General features: G+C 31.7%; 1 protein-coding gene across 1 annotated transcript in view; it reads left to right on the top strand.

The window, feature by feature from the left end:
- The window catches only part of LOC127730050 (small subunit processome component 20 homolog), a 95,628-nt gene that overhangs the window by 49,440 nt on the left and 27,707 nt on the right, over positions 1–18,481 (top strand). Inside the window, exons 31-45 of the mRNA XM_052238097.1 lie at positions 652–731; positions 4,518–4,729; positions 5,259–5,388; positions 5,781–5,871; positions 6,962–7,035; positions 7,224–7,293; positions 8,618–8,671; positions 9,156–9,311; positions 9,966–10,121; positions 10,611–10,748; positions 11,571–11,842; positions 12,350–12,432; positions 12,850–13,034; positions 13,925–14,067; positions 14,819–14,975. Of these exons, the coding sequence (XP_052094057.1) occupies positions 652–731; positions 4,518–4,729; positions 5,259–5,388; positions 5,781–5,871; positions 6,962–7,035; positions 7,224–7,293; positions 8,618–8,671; positions 9,156–9,311; positions 9,966–10,121; positions 10,611–10,748; positions 11,571–11,842; positions 12,350–12,432; positions 12,850–13,034; positions 13,925–14,067; positions 14,819–14,975 (2,001 nt within the window). The remainder of the gene's footprint in view (positions 1–651; positions 732–4,517; positions 4,730–5,258; positions 5,389–5,780; positions 5,872–6,961; positions 7,036–7,223; positions 7,294–8,617; positions 8,672–9,155; positions 9,312–9,965; positions 10,122–10,610; positions 10,749–11,570; positions 11,843–12,349; positions 12,433–12,849; positions 13,035–13,924; positions 14,068–14,818; positions 14,976–18,481) is intronic.

Genomic DNA, 18,481 nt, shown 5'->3' with positions numbered 1-18,481 from the left:
TACTACAACCTAACGACATAAGTTTACCAAAATAGACATTTAAGGTGGTACCCAACACCTTGACTAATATTAATTTGGCTCGTTTAATTTTCATAAAATTTTGACAAAATGTTTACTTTGACCCTTTGACAAAAATATAAAATTTCAAAAAATTTGAACCAACCACTTTATCAGAAAAATTTCATTGGTTATATAGCAGTTTGACAAACACTAATTTTGATCATTGAGAAGCTTAATATTTCCTTAACAATACAATGTAATTAAAACGTTTAGCTGATTTTTACAGAGTTATCTCCCTGTAGTGTTAGGTACCACCTTAAAAGGCAGGGTCAACATCTATTCAAACTGCAATATAACAATTTAATCGTAATAAACATCTAAAGATTTCCCAAAGGCCTAGCGATGAACAAGCTCTTTCTCTGTATGATATGGACAAAATCACTGTGAGTCAAGACAGCCTCTCATAACTTTTGCTTATTAAAAAAGTCAGCTGATTTGAATAATCATATGTAAGCAAAATGCTAATATGATTAAGTAATCCAATCATAATTTACCACTGCTATAGCCATATCAGTAATCCCTTACTTCCATGATCTACTGTTTACTTATATGTGGAAATGATACTAGTAGTTGTTCACTTTATACTTTCAGCTGTCAAAGTTAACATATGAAGGTATACATCAGCCTACTCCTTTGATGAAACTGTTTAATCTATGGTCTCAGCATAGCAGGTAAATATAATTGTCAATAAAAGTTCACATTTTCCTTGATCTATCCAACAGAGACCAAATGACATAGATATAAACAACTATAGGTCTCTGTACGGCCATTGTAAAACAAATTTAAAATAGAAAACTAACTGCCTGATTTATGTACAAAACTATAAACTATAAACATATATGATGGACAGTGTCTAACAAAAACCACTGAATTAGTGGCTCCTAACTTGGGACAGCCATATACAGAATGTGACGGAGATAACAAGTTTGTGAACACTCAACCCTCCACATTACCTTGGACAGTAGTGTAACAGCACAACATAAGAACAAACTATAAACTGTTAACTATTCATTTTTAGAGGTTCCTTTACAGACATAGTATTATTATGATTGGTATTTGGTTGTTTGCTTAATGTTGAATGGAAAGTTGCAATGGGTATTCAGGACAGTGTATTCATGAGTAGATCAATTTCTTCATATGTACTAACAGAAAATAGTAATCGAAATCTACAAAAATGTAAACAAGAACATTTCCTGATTTACAACAATGTATTTTTGGTTATTTTGGCTATTTTTTTGTTGACGGTTTGTGCCTTAGATGGGACAGTTAAATCTTTCATGGCCTTGTACAATGCATTTTAATGAACAATGGAATGTTTACATAGGGTAAATTTCTCGAAAAATGTCCGTCGTCATTAGCTTTTTACAAAAATCTTCTATTCTGAAACCACTGGGCCAAATTTAACCAAACTTGGCCACAATCATCATTAGGGTATCTAGTTTAAAAAATGTGTCCGATGACCCCGCCAACCAACCAAGATGGCCGCCATGGCTAAAAATAGAACATAGGGGTAAAATGTAGATTTTGGCTTATATCTCTGAAACTAAAGCATTTAGAGTAAATCTGACATAGGGTAAAACTGATTATCAGGTCAAGATCTATCTGCCCTGATATTTTCAGACAAATCTGACAACCTGTTGTTGGGTTGGTAATTTTAAGGAAATTTTGCCGTTTTTATACGACCGCAAAAAAAATTTTGTGGTCGTATATTGGTATGACGTTGGCGTCGTCGTCGTCGTCGTCGTCGTCGTCGTCCGAAGACACATTGGTTTTCGCACTCTAACTTTAGTTTAAGTGAATGGATCTCTATGAAATTTTACCACAAGGTTCAATACCACAAAAGGAAGGTTGGGATTGATTTTGGGGGTTATGGTACCAACAGTAAAGGAATTAGGGGCCAAAAATAAGCATTTTTGTAACTTCCAGACATAACTTGTGTGTTAGTGTATGGATCTCTCTGATATTGTACCACAAGGTTCCATATCACAAAAGGAATGCTGGGATTGATTTTGGGGGTAATTGCCTCAAAATTTTAGGAATTAGGGGCCAAAAAAGGGGCAAAAAACAAGCATTTTTCTAGTTTCATGACAATAACTTGTGTGTAAGTATATGGATCTTTCTGAAATTGTACTACAAGGTTCCATATCACAAAGGGAAAGCTGGAATTGAGTTTGGGGGTAATTGCCAAAATGTTTAGGAATTGGGGGCCAAAAAGGGGCCAAAAATAAGCATTTTTCTAGTTTCCAGACAATAACTTGTGTTCAAGTGTATGGATCTCTCTGAAATTGTACTGCAAGGTACCATACCACAAAGGGAAGGCTGGGATTGACTTTGGGGGTGATGAATCATAAGGGGTTCAAAAAATTTGGGGGGGGGGGGGTTTCCTTTTTGTTCTTTTTTTCCTTTTTTTTTTCTTTTAAAATTTTCCATTTTAAGTTGGTTATTTCTGATTTATATTTAAAAGCAAATAATAATGATATGGTAGGAGATACACACCAAACAGGATGTGTAAATTATTATATAATAAGTATTGTGCAATAGCAAGAAATTTTCAATTGCACAGTATTGCACAATAGCAAGAAATCTTCAATTGCACAGTATTGCGCAATATCAAGAAATATCCAATAGCACAATATTGCGCAATAGCAAGAAATTGTCAAATGTACAGTATTGCGCAATAGCAAGAAATATTTAATTGCACAGTATTGTGCAAAAGAAGATACTTCGTATAAATTGCTTATTTCTTGACCAATTTCAATGGGGTTTTATTCTTGAATTCTTGGGGTTCTTTAATATGCTGAATCTAACCGTGTATTTAGTTTTTGGATTTTGGGCCCCGTTTTTAAATTGGTCCACATTGAGGTCCAAAGGGTCCAAAATTAAACTTTGTTTGATTTCATCAAAAATTGAATTATTGGGGTTCTTTAATATGCTGAATCTAACCGTGTATTTAGATTCTTAATTTTTGGTTCCGTTTTCAAATTGGTCTACATTAAGGTCCAAAGGGTCCAAAATTAAACTTAGTTTGATTTTAACAAAAATTGAATTCTTAGGGTTCTTTGATATGCTGAATCTAAACATGTATTTAGATTTTTGATTATGGGCCCAGTTTTCAAGATGGTCCAAATCGGGGTCCAAAATTAAACTTTGTTTGATTTCAACAAAAATTGAATATATGGGGTTCTTTGATATGCTGAATCTAACCATGTATTTAGATTTTTGATTTTTGGGCCCCGTTATCAACTTTGTCCACATTGAGGTCAAAAGGGTCCAAAATTAAACTTTGTTTGATTCATCAAAAATTGAATTCATGGGGTTCTTTGATATGCTGAATCTAACCATGTATTTAGATTTTGGATATTGGACCATAATAGGTGAATGTCCAATTTAAAATTTTTAAGTTCTTAGACCTGTCACCACATTCATTCTGTGTTAGAAACCTATGCTGTGTCAAATATTTAATCACAATCCAAATGCAAAGCTGTATCAAGCTTGAATGTTGTGTCCATACTTGCCCCAACTGTTCAGGGTTCGACCTCTGCGGTCGTATCAAGCTGCGCCCTGCGGAGCATTTTATTGGTTATTATCTTGAATATTATTATAGATAGAGATAAACTGTAAACAGCAATAATGTTCAGCAAAGTAAGATCTACAAATAAGTTGTTATGACCAAAATTGTCAGTCGACCCCTTTAGGAGTTATTGCCCTTAATAGTCAATTTTTAACAATTTTTTGTAAATTTTTGTAATCTTTTACAAAAATCTTCTTCTCTGAAACTACTGAGACAAATTTAACCATACTTGGCCATAATCATTATTAGGGTATCTAGTTTAAAATATTTGTCCGATGACCCCGACTTCCAACCATCATGGCCGACTTGGTTAAAAATAGAACATAGGGGTAAAATGCAGTTTTTGGTTTATATCTCTAAAACTAAAGCATTTAGAGCAAATCTGACAGGAGTCAAAAATGTTCATCAGATTTAGATTTATCTGCCCTGAAAATTTTTAGACGAATCCGACAACCCGTTGTTGGGTTGCTGCCCCTGAGCTAGTAATTTTACAAAAATTTTGCAGTTTTTTGTTATTATCTTAGATATCATTATAATATCTAATATCTAATACTATTAATTATGATTTTAACTTTATTTTACATGATTTCCAAAGCATCAGTAAATACAGGTGAGCGACACAGGCTCTTGAGAGCTTCTAGTTATATCTGTTACATAAATATGTATGCAGATTTTCCTGAAATCGCAATAGTTAAGCTAATATTTTTGTCCGTTTTTCAATTATCACAATAATAAATGCATGCAATAATTTCTGAATTTACAGTATACTGAATCAGAAAATGTAGATCTGCCAATACAGTAATTTTTAGATCTGCTTATACTTGTTACAATTAAATGTTATTTTTTCTCAATATAAAGAAACAGAAATTTTCATTTTATATTTTAGGTATTATTTACTGCTGGTGAAACTGAAAGGAGATGACAACACCAACTACCCTCTGGTTAACATTTTTAAATTACTGAATGTACAGGAAGCCAGCTTTGACATTAAACAATATATTGTACAGATTGTATATAATCTTCTAGTTTCTGAGGAGGATACATCACCATTGGCCGTGGGATCATGTTTCTGTGGCAATCTAAAGCAAGATATTCAAGGTAATGATACAAAATCTTTAAAAAAAAGTTTTGTTTTGTTTTGTTCTTTTAACAATTGAAACGACAAACTTTAGATAATAACTATTCCCTCTGTAGTCTTGTGATAGCAAGCTCTCCTCTGGTGCGGATGGATGTGGGTTCGAAACCCTTGCTGGGTCAAACCAAAGGCTTCTCCGCTAAGCATGCAGCATTTAGGAGGTAGAGCAAAGACTGGTAGGTTCAGAGTCAGAATTATGTAGATGGGTAAGGTGACATGTCTTCCACTGGACTTGTGAACTAGCACATTAAAATTGGAATCAGCATGTATGTCTAGTACAACACAGGGTTTACATTTCATATCACATAATCATGTTCTTGTCCTGAATATGCATTTGATTTGCAACGGACGTTAAACAGCCATCCATACACAGATAATAATTTATCACCAAAACTGTAATTTATAACTTATTATGATAAAGAAAGAGACATATTTAGACATAAATTTAGAAATAAATAGTTATATGATTCTCCTATTTCATTATTGTTTTAGATGACATACATTTAGGAATGAAGTTACTGGTTCCACATGTTCCAGCCATTCTGTCACACATACAGAGCACAGTGATAGGAGTGAAACTTAAAGATAAACATTTATCAAAAGAACTGGAAATATTGTCAAGGTCAGTTTAAAGGTGATATATAACTGTAGGCAGATTTGACAGATGTACACCTTAATCTATTTTGTGCTGCAAGGTTGCAGAGGGTAATGTTTCTCCCTGTCCAGCTGTCTACCATCGTGTCTGCTGCAGGAACAGTTTAAATATTCATGCTGGAGCTTCTTCAATAATAATTAATCTTTACTTTGTTCAAACGTTTGATGTCTAAATTATTAGAAAAATCTGAAATGAGATGGGGGAAAAAATTGGGTGGCTGTTTAAATATCATTTATTTATTCATGTTAATGTGTATCTATTGTCTTATTTTCTTATTTGTTCTGAATTTGAATCAATTTGAATATCGCAATTACAAACAGGTAATTCAAGTTTACTGTAACATGATTTTATCATAATAGATTAAGTGAGTTTGTGACTGACCAATCACAGTGTTCTACACTAGTTACATTGTTATTACCGTTCCTGAGTGAAGGACTATACAGATCACAGGTTAGTGTTTTATACAAAATATGTTATGTCTAATCACAGTTTTTCTCTATTTTGGCATTTAAAAATATTTTAACATAATTTACAAGATATAGATATACTGGTATATATATATATATATATATATATAGAAGTCTATAAAAAGGACCAACCAGCAAATTTACTATGTACCGGATCGTCTAGAATAGACGATACTGTGCAGATAAGGAAAAAATTATATAAGTCTAGAGATTTGCACAACGATACTAATATAAGATGGTATTATACGAAGATGTTGTTAATAAATCGTGTTGACAAATATTTCGGCTTAACAAATAGCCTTCTTCGGTGTCAATTATTTTAAAAATACTGATGTATTTTTAAAATAATTGACACCGAAGAAGGCTATTTGTTAAGCCGAAATATTTGTCAACACGATTTATTAACAACATCTTCGTATAATACCATCTTATATTAGTATCGTTGTGCAAATCTCTAGACTTATATATATATATATATATATATATATATATATATATATATATATATATATATATCACTTTAGAATTGTGAGAAAAATATGCTCATTAAGACGTTCAATTAGTTAAAATTTACTGGTGAAGTTATGACCTAGTTCTGTATTCAGTATTCAATTATTGCCAGCATGTGTTTAAATATATGTCACTTCTAACCGCGATGATCCTGTTAATACTTATTTTGTATGAAAGGCTTATTATCAGGATTGCTATATTTCAATAGCTATCTTCATCAATAATGTTATGCTAAACTTTCAATTTATTTGGTACATAAGGAATTGTCTAATTTTGCAAAAGCCAAAATTGTGACTGAAGGGAAATATTTTACAATTTTACTGCATGTTTTTAGTATTTGTTTTTAAATTTTCAAAAAGAATAATTGTCCCTTTATCCTAATTGAAACCTTATGAAAATGAATATTTAGATTAAATGATTTACTGCAATACTTTTGCTGTGTTTCTAAGTTAAGATTTGCTCTTCATACTCATATTGCAGAAGATAGAATACATGTGATTTCCCATCTTTATTTGTTGTATTATGAGACTTTATTAATTGAAAGAATTTATATGATATTTCAGAAGGTAGAAAATGATATTTTGAAGAGTGTTAGAAATCTACTGAAAATAGTTGACAATAAACAGGATTTTTACAGGTAATTATACACAATATCTGTTTTCTGCATGTTTCTTGTACTGAATAAGAAGGTTAATATTAATATTGAGTCCTACAATGATGAGTTTTGGAAAAAGTGTGTTTTGATATTTTTAATTTTAAATAACAGCTTTTATTGTCAGTTAAGCAAATATACATGTAGTAAGACAGTTGGGTTTTTTTTTTCAGATCCATATGTAACTTATGTGGACACATACAGAGTCGTCAAGGAAGAACATTAATTTGTAGCATTTTAGAGGTAAAAATTAAAGTTTTTCATTTGTTTTAAACAGCCACTTAATAGTGATGAATTGTAATGTGTGAGCATTGTTTTGAATCTGTTGAACACCTACTTCCTGCATGCAATTTCTTTTGATTTTCCAATATGCTTAACACATAAAAAATTTCGTCACACATTTCTCCAGTACAACTGAATAGAAGGATTTCAAATTTGCTATGTTTCTTGACAGTGATGAGTTGTTATGTGTGAACACTTTATAAATCTGTTGAACACTTACTTCTCTATTGTTCTTAGTCTGCTCATCTGTTTTCCGACAAATATTTCCTTTCTTCTCAGGGACTGCTAAAAAGAATGATTTCATATTTAGTCAGCACCTTGACAATGATGTAACATATAAGCACTTTTTATGCCCCACCTACGATAGTAGAGGGGCATTATGTTTTGACGGTCTGTGCGTCCATTCTTTCGTTCATCCATTCGTTCGTCTGTCCGTTTGTCCGTCTGTCCCGCTTCAGGTTAAAGTTTTTGGTCAAGGTGGTTTTTGATGAAGTTGAAGTCCAATCAACTTGAAACTAAGTACACATGTTCCCTATGATATGATCTTTCTAATTTTAATGCCAAATTAGAGTTTTGACCCCAATTTCACAGTCCACTAAACTAACCGAGTGGGGCATCCGTGTACTATGGACAAATTCTTGTTTTATCTGTCGGATATCTTCTTCCTGTTTGCCAACGGTTTGGATTTTACATCATGTTGAATGAACATAAATGTTTTCTTCACACATTTATCCAGTACTACTGAACTGAATGACTTCATATTTGGCCAACAGCTTGGTATTGACATGTTGTAATATGTGAGCACTTTTCATTTCTGTCAGACACCTACTTCCTGTTTTCAGATACTTTAAAATCTCTCAATTACTTCCAATCAGAATTACTTCATATTTTGTCATCAGTTTGGTAGTGATGAGCTGTAATATAAAGTGCTTTTGGGATCTGTCTAACACCTGCTTTTTATTTTTCTTTTACTTAGAATTACTTCTAGGGTATATATAAAAATTGGAAGATGTGGTATGATTGCCAATGAGACAACTCTCCCTCCACCAGATACCAAATGACATAGAAGTTTACAACTATAGGTCACTGTACGGCCTTCAACAATGAACAAAACCCAAACCGCATAGTCAACTATGAAAGGCCCAGAAATGTTATGCTTTGATAGCAAGACAACTTTTGCATTCTTGTTGATATTTTTGTTTATAAATTGCCTGCAGCATATAGGAGCTAGTCATAGCAATTTCAATATTCTAAAAAATTACATTATATATTAACTGTATTTCAGGTGATTAGCTCTGGTAATGAGACGATGGAAAAGATTGCATCAGTGGTTACTGAGGTTTGTATTAATAAATTATATCATAGAGTTGAGGAGAGTGAGTCCTAGTTTTTCAACTTGAGGTAATCCTCATTGAATAGAAAAAGAATCAAATAAAGCTAAATCTTTTATCAATCAAACTATGAATTAAATTGGTTCTCGTGTAAGTGACATACCATCTCAGATCATGTTGTAACATGTATTGTGAAAAAGCTTTGTCTTTAGATATATTAAATAAATTTTTGATAGGACAATGTGTTTTATATAGCTTTCAGTATCTTGAGGCTTGTAATGATAAGGGTCCATGTGTGGTTATTATTAAATCTCAAATGATAAAATTATAAAAAAATATTTGTCGATATTGTCGATTTATGACTGAACTTATGGTTACTTTTAGTATTAAAACGCACACAATACACATACTTATTTTAGCATATCAAACTCAGTTTGAAAAATACATAAATGAAGTTTCTTAATTTTTCATGGTTTTATTGTTATCTTTCAGTTGAATTCTTGGGATCCAAAGCGAGTTGAAGAACCAGACTATTTACGACGCCTTGCTGGGTTCAGAGAGGTCAACTCTACCATTAAATCAATGACATCGCTAGATACACGGTTCTTACATGCTGTGTTAGTCAACTGCTGTTTCTTTATCAAAATGGTAAGAAAGTTGAAATTTATGTTCTTGCAATATAAAAATCTATTGGGTACAATATTCACACATATTCATGCAGTGACCGAATAATTTTAAAGATTAACCATGACGATGGAACTGTATATTTGACCTTTACTGTATTGAGAATTCATCCTGTATAGCCATTGACATTCAGCTTAACACTAGTAATTGGTGGTTATAATAGATATCTAATTTGGATAAACATTTAGATGAATTTTGCTTTGCAAAGCCGGTTTGAATATATGTTTTCTCTCTATCATATCAATCATATGACCTCCATACTTCTTTTTGAAATGTGCCGCTTGAGGTTAAGGCAGCAACAATCAATCAATCATTTTCAAATGGATTGAGAGTTGCATATATCTTTTTTCACATATTTCTGACAATCAAATAGATAAATTCATGCATATCAAATTTGTCAAACATTTAATAAAAATATAACATTTGACCCTAAAAACATTTCTGTCCCAATAGAAAATATTTGACATCAAGATCAAACGTGATTATATGTCTGATGTGACAGGGTCAACTGCCACAAAATTAATGTCAGTCCCAAAAAAAGCCCTCGAATGTAACAGATAGAAAAAAAGATCCAAACAGGTTATAATTTACCGTTACTTACATTTGTTCTTCTTTTAGGTTGATGATCTGTCTTTAAGAGATAATGCTACAAATTGTTTGGTTACTATGGTTACACAGTTCAGCAGCATTGAATATGATCAGGATGCTTACAGGGATATTATTGCACAAAGTTTGGTACCAGAGATAAAAAAAGGAGTCAAGAATAAAGATGAGGTACAATATATATATTTTTGTTAACAGTGTTCTGTTTGATTGTTTGAATTTTAATCTATTCATTGATGAAATTTTACTGCAGCCAAAATTATTGGTTGAAGTAAGATATAAAAGATATTTAATTTTTTATTGTGAAAGTTAAGTTTCATCTGTTAACTGACTTAGAGAATTCAAATTCAGGTTATAGACAAAAGTGGCATTTTTATTAGAGTACCCCTTACTCATTTCTACCATGTTCATTTTACATGGACTTTCCTTTTTTAATTTTTTAAATTAGATTGTTTACAGTGAAATATATAAAAAAGTAATATATGATATTAATGCATGGTATGGCATGAAATTTTTTATTTGCCAAACATATGGGAGCAAAAGAAAGAAAGTTTATTCTAAGTGTTAAAATGTTTAAAATATATTTTTTAAGGCAAAGGAAATTGTTTTCAGTTAACATTAATTTTTACCACTAATATTTAAATGCTTTATGTATTTCAGAATATAAGACATGAGTTTATCCTTCTGTTGTCCAAATTAGTTGAGGCATTTCCTAAAAATCCAATGTTCACAGACCTGGGATTGCTGAAAGAAAAAGACATTGAAGCAGACTTCTTTGAAAATATTAGACATATTCAGGTAACCATTACAGCTGTTATCCTAATGCTAGCAAGTTAAAGGTTTGGTTTGCTTGCTTGCTTTGTTTGTATTAATGTTTGTTCAAGCATTGTAATTAAGATTGACATATGAAAACAATATAAAAAGGCAGAGTTAAACTTGTATACATTATATTTAAATTTGATTGGACATTATCAAATAATCAAATTTACCCATAAACAGGTTTAACTCAGCCTACTTATATTGTTTGCAGATGTCAATCTTAATTACAATGCTTGAGCAAACTTTAATACAAACAAAGCAAGCAAGCCAACCAAACCTTTAACTTGCTAGCATTAGGATAACAGCTGTAAAAAAAGAAATAAATATCTCATTGTACTGAAATTTATCATGAATTTTAGAATTATCATTAGAGCTCATTTCACTAACAACAACCAGGTGACCAATATTTTGAATTAAAGAAAAATGTTGATTTTACCATTCTTTCTATATTCTATAAAGTTTTATTTGAAAAGGACCTAGGTGCTAAAGTGTTCTATATTCAGCAGATGTATAGATGATTTTAACAAAACTGCAATAGTTACAAATATCATGTGAAATCTTCCATAGATCTCTGTGACCACTTGAACAGTTCTAGTAATTTCTATTTCTGCTGTATGTTTGAATATACTTTAACATCTTAAATTCTGAAATATGCCTCGCCTGCCAGACAAATTTTGGTAGCACTTCTTATTGGTAGTGTTCAGCAGCTTATACTGCAGATGGGTTGCATTTTGTATATTTAAAAAAACCTTTTGAAGAATTAATTACATCATCTGATGTTGAATGTTGACATAATTTCAGACTCACCGAAAGTCAAGAGCTCTACGTAAAATGGTCAAACTAATCCAGAGTACACCTGTGAAGAAAGAAATCATCGTGTCATACTTACTACCAATCACTGAGGCATTCCTGTTGGATGAAAAATATTCCAAAGTACAGAGTGTTTTGGATGTTGCTGTTGAAGCCCTTGGTGCTCTTTGCAGCCTGTTACCATGGCAACAGTATTCAGGCCATTTGAAATTTTACCTGGCAATGATGCAAAAGAGAATTGATAAAAATAAATATTTTGTGAAGTGAGTATGTAACTATTGGATGATAACATACACAATGAAATTAATGTTGATTAAAATGCAAGTTTGATGCTTGGCATAATTTCATTTTTAGTGCATATAATTGGTTTTCTACACTTTTATTTCTGGACTATATATTTTTCTTTATAATTTACAAACACATATAAATTGTTGCAATATAGAATAGTACCTGTATGCAGTGTTAATGAAATAGAATGATAAAGAGGAAAAACAGTTCCTCTATTGTTATACAAAAAAGTCCATGTTCATTGGATGTACACAATTTAAACCTGTTTATTTACAAAACTTATTGCTTACAATTTAAAATATAAAGATCAAATAATATCAGACAAATAATTGAAAATATCCATAAAATTGTTTTGTTATATTTTGTATTAAAAAATATCAAATCTTTATAACTCTGTTCAGTATTTTGATTTCTGCTTTTTTTGACTTTTTGATTCTATTAAAACTTTAAATATATTTATGATTTGCATTGTTATTTTTCAGGATAATTGTAGTTATATTAGATGCCTTTCATTTTGATCTAAGAAATTCAGAATATGCAGAGAAAGGAGTACCACAACCAGTAGGTAAGTACTAGACATATAGAAAAAAGGTTAGTTCTGTGGTTATAATGTTATCCCTACTTTATAAACACATCATCACTAATTACCTTAGCTTTATTTGGCAAAATCTTTTGGAATTTTGGGTCCTCAATGCTCCTCAACTTCATTGCTTTATTTGGCCTCTTGAATGTTTTTGGTTCGAGCATCACTGATGAGTTTTTTATAGATGAAACGTACATGGTTATCATAGCAATATGAAATTAAAAACATTGTTAGATTCTTTTTTTTTTTAGTTGTACCCTTTTAAACTTAGAATTTTTGCTGTGTCCAGCACAAATCTTGGTAAATTGTTAGAACCGAACATGCAGATGTGAATGAAGGTAGGATGCTCCAATCCATGAAAATTCACCAGTGTAATAGTAAGATTATTTATTTTATTAGAAACTAATACTGAGGTAAATACAGAGGATGATTATAAAGTAGAAGATATACCTCCAGATTTTAGTGAGAATGATGATACTGTTTCCCCTGACAAAGTTGTCTGTTCTGTCGCCATGGCTACCAGGATACATTTAGCTATCAGTAAAGCATTTATTCCAAAGCTACAGAGGATTCTGACAGAAAGGGTAATGAACAAGCAGAAAATATACTGTCTTCTATGGTTCATAGATTTATGTGTGATTTTTTTTGTTTTTTGTTTTTTTTTTTGGGGGGGAGAGATAAAGATTAGAACCCTATTATCACTGGCTTGATGGGTATTTAAGCCTTATCTCTACCTTTGAGAGTTCAAACAATATAGTGCAGTGAACTAAACATTTTTTAGATTGTATCCATACCCATGTCAACCAATTTATTAATATGATATATACTTAGATAAAATTATTCAAGTCAATTAATGATATGTATAACCATACTTGTCAATAAAAGTTTTTTTTTTTTTAAATTGCATAAGTTGCGAATGGTATACGAATCAAGGTTCAAGTTCTAATACCTTTATAGACAATAAAAGATCACTCCAATTCAAAATATTTCCTAGATGTGTTCCATTGCAATTCAATTTTTAATTATAAGTTTGAGGTCTTTACCCTTCAGTGCTTATAATTGCTTTGAAAATTCAATATGAATTGTTATATTTATCCAAGGAACTGCATTTCCTGAAATGGGGCATGAAATGAATTAGTACCAAAGTTGATGGTTTGTGCAATTCAGTGTCTCAAAAAGCACATCCTATATTTAATTAAGGGAATATGTTCCTAAAGTTTTAGCCAAGAAACAAAACTCTGCAGAGAATGTATTGCCAGTTGTCAACCACCAATCTGAAAGACATGTTTATGTCTGCTTTGCTAAATGGAAAATAATAGGGGACAATTGATTTTTCTGCTTTTTTATTGTAAAGGATGAATAAATTTAACAAATGTTGTGTTTAGATGTTTTTATTTTTGATCTTTCTAAATATTTATTGCACTTTTTGTATATCAAAGTAAATAATTTAAATCAGTATTTTTTTCAATTTCAGATAAAGTCTGATGAAGAACATAAAATGGCTGGTCAGTCTCTCTACCCTGAAGACACAGAGATACTTAGAGTGCCACTAGCTCTGGCCATGGTCAAATTATTACAGAATTTACCACAGAAAACATTAGAACAGAGTTTACCAGGGTAAGTTATTACCGAGATATTGATTGAAAGGAATAATACCGACATGGGATAACATAACACTAGCTACTGCTGGTAATTGTATGATTAACCAAAGAAAGATTATTGCTACATGGTAGGTTAAGCAAAATCAACATTTAACAGAATTTATCCTAGAATTGATTCAGAAAACAAAGAGAAGTTAAACATCAATGATACAATTATGTAAACATTTTATATTTAAATGTTTTAACATACAGGAATGAATATGAAGGATATTTTAAGGAATATTTTTTTTTTAAATGTGTCTTATAAACGAAGAACTAGTACACTGAACTCATCAACTAATGTAATAAAAATATTTGTAATTCATTTTATTTGTTTCAATGCAAGGAAAGTTAAGAGGCAAATCAAATCATTTCAAGAATTCTGGACAGTACAACAAACCACGTCATCTACCAACACCTGACTCCTTGAAAAACTGAAATACAAACTAAGATAAACAACAACAAACAACACATGGTCTAAATAACCTGACTTAGTACAGTTTTTTCCTGTCGAAATATAAAATTTTATAGCTTGTGGATTGATCAGACACAGTACTATTAAACTTAGACTCCACTGTAGCTGATTAATAATAATATGTAAAAAAAAGTTTGAGTGTATATTAGGACTTCACTTAGCTTACAGGCATGCTGAGAACACAGAACATCTTACTGAACACCATACTGGTTTAATTATTACTTACCATATGTATGTATATTTTATCTTGCAGGATACTATTGAAAGTTTGTAATTTTCTTAAATCTCGAGCTAAAGATATAAGAGTTACTGCTAGAGACACTCTAGTAAAGATATCTTTGTCGCTGGGTCCTAGATACTTCCCATACATTCTGTCAGAACTTAGAGGTGCATTACGTCGAGGATATCAGGTAAGGATAAATAGTGACCAAAAAAATCATAAATGTGTTGGATAATTTCATATGCATGAAAAAAAACCAGCAACTTCATTAATGAATGACAAGAAAATGCATTACCTGTGTCAATTAATATGGCCAGGACAAGAGATAACTTTAGAGTCCACTAATACCTTTCTCATTGTCCCCCTGATATGGTATCCTTCCCTCCATCCACCGGTCCTTCCATCAGAAACACATCAATACCCAGAGACCTTTTGAAATAAAGCTTGCATACTTGGTAGGGTTGTTTTTTCATCGTATTGTCTTGACCATTATGTAGCATCAGTTTGATTTGACCATTTTTATACGACCGCAAAAAAATTTTTGTGGTCGTATATTGGTATGACGTTGGCGGCGTCGTCGTCGTCGTCGTCGTCGTCGTCCGGCGTCGTTGTCCGAATACGCATTAGTTTTCGCACTCTAACTTTAGTTTGAGTGAATGGATCTGTATGAAATTTTACCATAAGGTTCAATACCACAAAAGGAAGGTGGGGATTGATTTTGGGGGTTATGGTACCAACAGTTAAGGAATTAGGGGCCAAAAAGGGGCCAAAAATAAGCATTTTCTAGTTTCCAGACAATAACTGTGGAACGGTGTATGGATCTCTCTGAAATTATACTACAAGTTTCCATACCACAAAGGGATGGTTAGGATTTGCTTTGGGGGGTTATTGCTCAAACCGTTTAAGAATTAGGGGCAAAAAAGGGGGAAAAACAAGGTTGTCCTCATTAATGGACAAATACTTTAGTACAAAACATAATTTAAAGCAGTGTAAGGGAGATAAATCAAATACATCATTGAAATTATCTCCCTTACACTGCTTTTAAATTATGTATAAAGTAATGGTTAATGAACAATTAAGATAATTTAAAACAGTGTAAGGGAGGTAATCCAAATACAACGTTTTGGTTACTTCCCTAACACTGCTTTTAAATTATGTTTAAAGAAATGCATATTTATAAAGGAAGACCAGTATGGGGCATTAGATTTGTAAAATCTTTGACCACATTTATTTATTTGTTATGCCGAATCTAACCGTGTATTTAGATTTTTAATTTTGGGTCCAGTTTTCAAATTGGTCTACATTAAGGTCCAAAGGTCCAAAATTAAACTTTGTTTGATTTTAACAAAAATTGAATATATGGGGTTCTTTGATATGCTGAATCTAAACATGTATTTAGATTTTTGATTTTTGGCCCAGTTTTCAAGTTGGTCCAAATTGGGGTCCAAAATTAAACTTTGTTTGATTTCAACAAAAATTGAATATATGGGGTTCTTTGATATGCTGAATCTAACCATGTGTCAGAAACCTATGCTGTGTCAAATATTTAATCACAATCCAAATTCAGAGCTGTATCAAGCTTGAATGTTGTGTCCATACTTGCCCCAACTGTTCAGGGTTCGACCTCTGCGGTTGTATCAAGCTGCGCCCAGCGAAGCATTTTATTTACTAGAGTTATGGGACTTTGACCATTTTTTTTTTATAATACTGTAACAATGACAACTTGTGAATACAGTCGATTCCGGTTATTTGCATAGCCTATTTGTCAGACAAAATTATGCAATTAAGCAGAGTATGGTTATATAGGAAATGCCAAATTATGGAGTCAAAAAACATCGATAGAACAGATGAGTAAAGGAAATCCCTGAAGAGAGATGAAAGTCTATAATCACTTACAACATATTGAATGTTGATTTATTCTAATAAAAGTTATATGTCTAGTGTCATACATGTTATTTTATTTTGTATACTTTCAATAAAGATTATAAACACATTTTGTTTTAGTTTATTTGCGTACCGACGTTTCCTTTACCTGGGATACGAAAATAAAACAAATTGTTCTAAAAATAAATTTGTTTCTATGACCCGTATGTACAATGTACATTGTTACGCTTTGATTAAAACAAACTGTTTAACAATACTACACAGTTTATAATCATTTTAACAATAGATGTGTAATGAACTGCCTTTGATATGCAGTATTTACAGCTTGCACAGTGATGTAACACTGTTTATTTAACCTCGTTAGTTTCGTATATGCAAAGCAGTAATTGGGCCCTGTACGGGTAATTTGCTGGACATGAGTGTTTAAAGTGAGAAAATATAATAATTAAAAATAAATGCTCTTTTCATAAAATATTAACAATAAATGATTGATGTATAACATTCTTTAACCATATATAAATACCCTGTAATATTTAACATAAATGCAGAACATCCCAAGCCCAATTACGAGAGTTCACATTTGATAATGATCGATAATTAGCAGGCGTTATTGTTTTTAAAATTCACCCCAAATGTAATCTTTAGACAATGTTTGAAATCCAATCAATTATTAACACCTTTTGAGATAGAATGGTCAGTGTTTTTACAACAATTACCTGTTTGACATTTTTATGACCTCAAGGCTTAAAATAGAACATGGGAAACTTTACCTGTGTAGACATCAAGGTTTATTTTTAAATCAAATTCCATCATATAAACACGAAAGAAACTTTATTTAAATAACACAAAAGTAAATATGAAATAATAACGAAAGTAATGATGCATTCAAGAAAAATATACTCACCAAATTGCCGTTTCCGGTCAAAAATCTCATCAGTTTTAACTAAGCATATCTAGATAGCAATTATTTTCTATGCAATAAACCGAAAGGCCACTTGTAGAGCTATGCATATAACCGGACAATTTAACATTAGATGAATGGGAAATGGTTTTGTGCAGGAGAAACCTATGCAATTAAGTGGAGTCGACTGTACAACTCCTCTGAGACTATTGGACAAATTGCTCTCATAGTTGATAGGATTGTTTGCCATCACGTGTAGTTGACCATAGAGAATGCACTGAAAGGCTATGTATGGTATCGGTCTCTATTTGTCAAAATTTGATTTTGGGGTCCATAATCAGAGGTCAAGATCAAAGAAGCTATTGATAGACTGAAATGTTGGCAAGAGTGTCCAGATGTTATCTTTTGAACCATTTGTCCAATTTGTACTTTATTTGATTTAATAATGGTTTATGAGCTAATAGGGAATTTGGTTGCTGAGTGATCTACGTAGTTCAACTACTGTTTCACTAGCCTGTCAACAATGAGGTTGTGAGTTTCGAGCCCCACACGTGGCAGGTGTGTTTGAATCCAATTTTAATTTACCAGGATTGTCAGTTTTTTCGCCCAAGGGGACTCCTACATCCTCCACCAATAACAACTAATGAAGCTTAAGTATTCAGCCATTAGGGTGCACAACAGTTAACCAACAAATGAAAAGTTTTGGTCTACATTTCAATACTTATTTCTTTTTTTTGTAAATTTTAATTTCTTTACAGTTATACAGTTATACTGTTGATGTTCAGATATATTCAAATTGCTTATTATTAAATCAGGCATTGTAAATAAGGTCTCTTAAATAAAAAGACTATTAGAAATTGTTTCTTGATTTTTTTTTTTAAAAGATATTATTCTAACATGATTGTATGTTA

Source organism: Mytilus californianus, unplaced genomic scaffold (assembly GCF_021869535.1).
Source record: "Mytilus californianus isolate M0D057914Y unplaced genomic scaffold, xbMytCali1.0.p SCAF_2, whole genome shotgun sequence".
Lineage (NCBI taxonomy): Eukaryota > Metazoa > Mollusca > Bivalvia > Mytilida > Mytilidae > Mytilus > Mytilus californianus.
The sequence above is the reverse complement of the archived record's forward strand: the minus strand, read 5'-3'. Positions and strand labels throughout refer to the sequence as shown.